This window comes from Bombus bifarius, unplaced genomic scaffold (genome assembly GCF_011952205.1).
Source record: "Bombus bifarius isolate JDL3187 unplaced genomic scaffold, Bbif_JDL3187 scf7180000008056, whole genome shotgun sequence".
In the NCBI taxonomy this organism is placed as follows: domain Eukaryota; kingdom Metazoa; phylum Arthropoda; class Insecta; order Hymenoptera; family Apidae; genus Bombus; species Bombus bifarius.
Window position 1 is genome coordinate 414,533 of NW_022884421.1, and position 8,234 is coordinate 422,766.

Below are 8,234 nucleotides of genomic sequence, written 5' to 3' on the forward strand. Positions count from 1 at the left end.
TGGAGGGCATGAAAAACAATTTCAACGACCTGAATAACTATACTGTTTCCATCATTTAATCTTGAAATATTTGTGTCTGAAGTGCACATATGTAATATTTAATTGTGTTCAATCGACGGGTGATAAAATTAAAAAATCCAAATTTTTCGGTTTCGAAACAAAATTTTTTAACTTTTGAAGGCCCAAATGAAAGTTTATGACGTAAGAAATTAATTGAGAATAGTTTCATCCAAATGTTCTCCCGGATTTTTTAGTTATAAACAAGTTTAAAAAATTGACTCACTCGCGGGCTAAGAAACACTATAACCGTCTACCGGTGAAACGGTGGAACTAATCTCCTTATGAAGAAATTTAAAAAATCAAATTTTTCAGTCTATGAGGCGAATTTTTGAACTGTTCAGGAATTAAATTTAAGCTCTATCTCTCAAAAATCATCTTTGTATAACATTATTCCGGTTTGGACCATAATAAATTAATTACATACAATTAGTAAATATTTACAATGTCCTATTTTGGGCATGGTGGCGCCACCTCTGCTCTACTCATTTCTGCTTACAAACAAATTTAGTTCATCTTAGGTCTTAGCATTTATTCGAAGATCTACTTTTCTAATAAACGTTCGAAAATATTTATTTGGTAATTTATAGGTGCGGTGTAAGTAACTCGATTGACAGTTTGTAAAAATCGAACAATAAATTTTGTTAGCTATAATCAAATAATGAACCTGAAAGAAATGTTATGATATCTATAATTTAGTATATTCTTCCATTTCATCGTTAAAATGGATTTTGGTACTTTATTAAGTGTGGCCCAGAAAAATGAAAATAATAAGCAGGTTATTATATTTTCTCCTTTTAATCTTTCTTTAACTTTGAAAATTTATTATTTCAATAAAATTATATGCTGTTTATTATAGTCAATTGCTTGTTACCAAACAAAATTTTCTCCACCAAAAAAACCAACGAAGCAGAGTAAATCACTTTCGGACAATATAAAAAAATTTTTAGCTCGTAAGGAAGAAGAAGAACGCCAGAAAGCATTAGAAGAAAAGAAAAAAAGAGAGGTATATTGGATTTTTATATATAATGTTAATTTTATAATGTTTTATTACTATTTTTTTTGTTATCTAGAATTTATTAGCGCTTCGTGATCATAAAGCCCAAAGTCGAATAAATAAACATTTGAAAGTATGTAAAGCTGCAAATAAATCCGTATTGCCAGATGCAATTGACAATGAGAACACAGCTGTTACAATGGCAGGTATGCGAAATGTTATTATATAAGTAAAATAACATATACTTTAACATGTTAAAAATTAATATTGTTAGAACCAAATTTAAAAAAGTAAATATATTAACATTTAAATCTGTTTTTGAAACTATTACGGAGTTTTGGAAACTTTCTAATTTGTATCTGGTCTTTAGAACACATAATTCATACAACTTCAAAGAAAGTATGAGATTTAATATGTTATTTAATTATTGAGGTACATAATATTAACTTCTAATACAATTATTTATTATGTTGCATTGTCATATTTTGTGTTTAACATAATATAGTATGAATATCAATTTAGGTATAATAATGGTAGTATCTTTTTTACTGTCAGCTAACAGAAAGTAAAAAAATTAGTGTTTATATATTATATATTTAATTTGTTACACTTTTATTTAATGTGAATATCATTGTATCATAGTTATAAATAATTTATTGCATAAAGTGTAAATAATTTACTTATTATACAGGTAGGAATTTATATCTTCAATGTTTTCTTTTCTTTTATTGTAATTGTCATTATAAAGTTATTAGTATCTTTATATATAATAGATTTGTTCTATAAATGCTATAAACTAGAGAGGTATATAGCGTATTGTATAGGTTCGGCAGAAACAAAATAATGCAATCCTATGTATGATCAATGATCTACATATTAATGAGTATTCGGAAGTATCAGTCTTTATTCATAATGGGCAGTATTTTTGCCCACAGGTAATTGAATATGAATATATGCAATCATCGCAACATTCTTACTTTTCCACTGTCCAACAGGGCAATGGGATTTTGTGGATTTACATGGCAGTTCAGGTCAGAATAACTATAGTTCTAGAGGGTCACTATAGGGTAATAACTATAGTCTGGGGGGCACAGATTCTAAATTGATTATATTATTTTTGCTCAAGTGTTTTATGTGATAGTATACTATAAGTATAATAAAAAACTGTTATATAATATAGCTCATTTAAAATTTTATTAAAAAATTGTAATATAATTATGAAATATAAAGGGAACAGTAGAAGACTTGTGATTAATATGCTATAAGGCAAAAAAAAGTAGGTTGACAATCAATACAATCATGAGTTGGACTTAAATAAAAAAAGTCGTTTCCACATTAGAAGAATATGCTTAGGATCTGTTGATTAGACATGTTTCACTCCTCTCTCTCTCTCTCTCTGAGTAATATGAGCCCTTAAACTCTTAAACCCTTCTTTTAGCATCATGTATGTACAAAGTGCTCCATGCAATGGTTTCAGATCATACTTCCATTATCAATGCAGTTAGAGAAAAATCTTATAAGTAGAAGTTAGTGGTTCAGAGAGTTTTACATTCATAAGATCATACTTCTTTATTAGTGCAATGGCACATATACATTCCACAATCCTATTATCTTCTTAAATCGAAATGTATATTGGTTTTTACATGGGTTGAATTTTCTCGTTATTCTACTTAAAAAGTATTAAGGTAATATAGTTGAAATTTGAGTGGTTTAAAAGATATCTTAACTTTAATTTTGTAGAACTTATCATATGAAAGACAAGAAAAGACGTAACGTACTACTCTTGTGTTTACCTTAGGCGTGCAGTAGCATGTGTTGAGGCACGAGACGGACACTTGGAACATTTTCTTTAATCATCCATAACTCGAAAGCTAAGGTATGCAGGATATATGTTCTTATGACGTTTTTTATTTTAACGTCTAGATTAGCCCTTTGAAGTATGGACATGCATTTATGAATTACCCTATATCAGTTTATATATAAGTACATATGAAAATTTTAAGTTAAAATGTTTAATAAGTTCTAGTTATTCAGCAAGAAAAATGAAATTTTATTAATATATGTGTTAAATAACATAATACACTATATACAGTATATCAATTAAATTTAATTTATAATTTCCTTATTTATTACTTCATTTTTCATTGTCTATGGAATAAGAGTACATATGAGACAAAATTTCAATAAAATCCAATGTTTGGATCTATTGGTATGAGTTTTCTTGACTCAACCACCGTACTTCGCGTTCCATACTCTGAGGGTTAATAATTGATGCAGCGAAAGAGAGGTCTTACTCCATTTCTTTTTTTTTTCCTTTCTTGAATAAATGAAATTGCCGCCAAGATGAATTGAATAAACTAATTCGAAATAAACAAGCGGCTCATTGGAAATTTTTCAAGAGAAATATCCAAGTATAACTGGAGCCACTGTTTATGAATCAGTTGTAAGTCTTGGTTATAATCTTGTTCGTCTCTCAGAAAGAAACTAGCCTGTTTCCAAAAATAATCGTTCATCAATTGAAGTTGCTGATGGTAATACATCAAAGCTAGTTCACTCGTGGAGTTTCAACTTAGAATTAGGATTCAGGGGTCAATTAGAAGGTTTAGAACACTGAAATTCTGTTAGTCAGTGAGTCTCAATCACAGGATTCAATTCTGTTCCAATGTGATCAGATTATCCTTCATAGTAGTCAGTGTGTTATGCAATATCCAAACTTTGTGTCCCTTACACATCTGTAAACACTTCTTATGCACATATCAAACATAATATTTTGACCTACCAGGGATAGGTCTAGTATTAAATCTTAATTGCACATGTCAAAAATAATAACATGTGCATATCATATCTATAATACAAATTTTGGTGGTTAAGAAATAGGCATTAAAAAATAAATAAAACATATAATCTCACAAATCATCATAAACACAATTTCTTTGCTTATATGTATGGTCATTCTATGTGCATACAATATAAAAATGTGAAAAATCTTATAATTTTTATATTATATCAAGAATTATATATTTTTTGTTTATCTATAGTTCGTAATTCACAGATTGTATAAACCTATATTAAAATGTGTGATATTAAACTTATATTAAAACTGATATTGTGTATACAGGATATGTCATTTTAATCTTTCCAGACAAATATCTCGAAAGATATGGAAGATGGAGATAAATGTTTCTAATGAAAGTTGCAGCGTATCAAGGAAGACAGATAAAAAATGATTCATGCCAATAACTGCAGTAGTTTCGAAGAAAATAGCTTGTTGGACTTTATGTACCTCATTCTCTATGTATATTATATTAAAAGTATTTGTATATGCTATTATGTTACACTATGTTATGTATATATACTGATTTTAAATATTTATTTATACAGCTCATTTCTTCGCTTCAAAACAAGTTTTACATTTAAGCCATTTTTCTAAACTTGATAGTTTCCATATTGATCTACAGAATATATTTCCAACCTGTAACTTTAGAAGCTGTTTTTAATTCTTCATTATAGATGATTTCCAATGAAAAAAGCACATAGTCAAATAGTTTTTTAAGAATAAACTTCCGTGTAAGTTTCGCAATAATTAGTATATATCGGTTGGTTCTGTTTCTTTATCATTGTGCCAAATACATTGAAAATGAGTAATATTGTAAGGAAAATTGAAAAAAAAAGAACAAATTGAATATTTCGTAAAATATAACTAGACAGATAACATTGAAAACTTTGTATGTATAGTTAGTGTTAAACATTAAATATTAAATGTAGGTATATTTATCTGTTCATAGGTCCTTCACAACCTGATGAAGACGACTATGGATATGTTTCGCAGGAAGCGTCTGCATTTTATAATCAGTTAATGAGTAAATACAACAATACGACTTCACAAAAACCAGCTTTCGATGACTGCAGAAAAAGGACAATAAAAGATATAACATCTACAAAGGTATGAAAGAGCATATATTTTATAGCTTTTGTAGCTTTTTTTAGATTATATTACATTTTTTATACGGAGGGGGAAATGATCAAGGTCACAGTGTTTTGACGATTCTTACACAAATCATTTGTGTATATGTATATGTCGGAGATGAAAGAACACCGGAGCCTTTGGAATTTTGGATAATCCCGCAACATTGTAATCTAAAGTCTACTATAGCTGTAATTAAACAATTGTAGTTATTCAATCCGATCGTAATTGTTCGCGAGTTATGATAATGAGCTTGGGCTCGAGGCGACAGCCAGTCGCCGAACGTAGCCCAAGCTCATGATGATGAGGATGAACGCTTTGTCTAACAAAGGTATGGAGTAATTCTATAGCTCTCCTTAAAAGAAATATTCGTGGCGGCACGCGATAGTAAACATTCCAACGGTTTCTGCCCCGTGGCTCGCCACACGCAGACCCTATTCTTCGAGCAAGATGATTGCCAGATGTCGATGCGTCTCCGCAGTACATGTTCAGCTAGCCTGAGGGCCCGTCATAAATCTTAGGGTTTAGTTGACTAAAGTCCTTCAAACAAACAGTCTTTGTCCCAGCTACGGGAAGATAGGAGAGACCCATTTTCCAACGAACGGCGTCTCCCACTAGCAACTTTCCCTCGAGGGCGGCTAGCATCCTTTTCTAACCACCGATATGGAGATTGACCAATTAGCAGCAACGCCAAATTCCCTCACCTTCTGAACGAAGGCTATCCTCGACGAATCCGATGACATCGTGTCCTCAGACACACCCCATCATAGCTTTCCTCTGCAGCATCATTGCGACGGAGAGTCATTCTCTCGTGAGGTCGTATTAGCGAGTTACTTAGTGTCTGTACGCTCGGTGGATATTCCACGTTTTCGCAAAGAGTCCGACTTAGATTTTTGTGAGTACGTTCATCTATCATCCCGTTGACCACGGATTTGTTATTGAACCTAGGACCAACATCACTAGGATCGCGAGTGTCCAACCGCCGCGGTTGTTTGTCTAGTCGGTAGTATCCATACTCGTATTAACAGACCGTACCTTCGTTATAACCCAACGATGGCCAATTCCAATGAAGATTTATCAAGCGCCCACAACCCTATTCCTGACGCTTATCCGACATATATATATTGTGTATAATGAATACATGAAGTTGAATAGAAAATTTAAGATAACCGGGAACCAGCTTTTTATAAAAAATCTATGGCCACCATGAAAAATTGTATTTGTACACTGTAATATAATTTCTTTTTCTTTTATTACTGTAACTAATAACTATGATTTAACTAAAATATTTATTAATCGCGTTATTAAATATTAATTATAATTCCAGGATAGAGTAAAACTAGCTTTAAAACAGCAAGAAGTGGAAGAAGCTTTAGGACACCGTCGGAAAAGAAAACATCCCGTAAAAGAGGCAGAATTAGAGGTAGAGGAAAACACTGAAAAAGAGACTAAAGATGATAAAAAGGAAAAAGATGAGAAACCAAAAGCCAAGAGGAAACCTATGCCACCACCAATTGATTTTACTGAATTACTAAAAATTGCTGAAAAGAAACAACATGAACCAATCATTATCGAAGCTAAACCAAAAAGTGACGAACCAGAAAGATTATTGACGAAAAAACAAATGAAAGAATATGCAAAAGAAAAAGAATGGCGAGAACGAAAAGAACAACGAAATAAACTTGGCAATATGAATAATAAAGAGGGAAATGTTACGACATCTAATAAACTAAATAAAACACAAGATTGTCGTAATAATGCCAGTTCTTCTAACAAAATATCAAAAGTATCTGAAAAATTAACCACAGTATCTTCAATTTCGAATAAAACTCCTTCCAAAGCAACAGGATTACAATCATCAACTTCTAAAAAAGGAGGTGTTGAGAAACCTAATCTCAATAAAGTTACTCCAAACAGGTCCAACATTTCAAAAACATCTGAGAGAGACATACTCTCTGAGGAAAGAAAAAGGTTGGAAACAGAGAGAAAAAAATTAGAAGAAATGCGACAAGCAATTGAAGAAGAAAAAAAGAAATTAAGATTAAACAAAACTCAGATTGAAGATATGAAAAATCCGAAAATTGAGAAGTCAGTATCAAAAATGAAAGTAGAGAAACAAGAATTATCGAAAAACATACATAAAGAATCTCCAGCAATTAGCGTAACAAAGTGTCGTATACCAAAAGCAATGAATGATAAAATAAAACAATTTCCACCAGCAGACATGAAGTCAATCAAATCTAAACAAATGCTTCATTTAAAGGAACAGAGGAAATTACTGGTTAACCATAAACGTAAGAAAATTTATATTTTTACTTTATTAATTGTATGTCAGAGAAAATAATTATTGTGGAAGGATAAACCTTAATAATCAAAACTTTCTACATATTTCATATTTAGTTTCATTAAATTCATATTTAGAAAAATTTTAAGGCCATTATTTTTAAGTTTTACATTTTGCGACAGTCGTATTGTAGAAAAGTTCTTAAATATAAAATCAGTAACGCTAAGATTTTGTAGCAGTATAACAATGTATATTTTAATTGCTTGATTTAAGTCAATAATTCCTCGGTTTTCTCAATTTTGATGTACTAGTAACTATATGGGAAGTCTAAATCGTTAGATTTAGGAACTGGATAAGAAAAACAAGACAATAACTTACATATATATCTAATAAATATATACTTAAATGTGCAGGTCGTATAAGAGACGAGGATGATGAAGAGGAATATGACTCTGAGCTTGAAGATTTTATTGACGATGATGTAGAAGAAGGAAATGAAGATTATAGTAAATATATAAGCGAAATATTCGGTTATGATAAAAATAAATATAAATATGTAGATAATGACGATGACACAGCTATGGAAAGCAGTTTTGCACAACAGCTCAAGGAGGAATATGTATCTACTAAAATAGGTATTGCTAAAAAATTTTTTATACTGTTTCGCGGATCTTTCTATTTTTATAATTATCTACAGGAATAATTAAATAATTTGATATTTTTAGGTATTATGGAAGATTTAGAAGACATGCGTATGGAAGCTTTGGAAAAAAAAAGGAAAGCCCTCTTTAAAAAAAAATTTAAGAAGTAATTATAAAATTGTTTACAAATTTCTATAAAATTCTATTTAATAAACTATTACATGCTTATATGAATCCAAATCTACTAAAATTTTCACATCCTAAGAAATTAATTTTTATTCATTCTATCAT

General features: G+C 30.4%; 1 protein-coding gene across 1 annotated transcript; it reads left to right on the forward strand.

Annotated features, from left to right (window-relative positions):
- The first annotated feature begins 542 nt into the window (after positions 1–542).
- Positions 543–8,211, forward strand: LOC117208180 (protein SPT2 homolog). The gene is made up of 7 exons (XM_033449138.1): positions 543–835; positions 917–1,063; positions 1,131–1,260; positions 4,840–4,997; positions 6,346–7,312; positions 7,716–7,937; positions 8,028–8,211. Exons 1-7 carry the CDS (start codon positions 782–784, stop codon positions 8,111–8,113), a joined length of 1,764 nt encoding a protein of 587 aa, XP_033305029.1. The 5' UTR covers positions 543–781; the 3' UTR covers positions 8,114–8,211.
- The last annotated feature ends 23 nt before the right edge of the window (positions 8,212–8,234 follow it).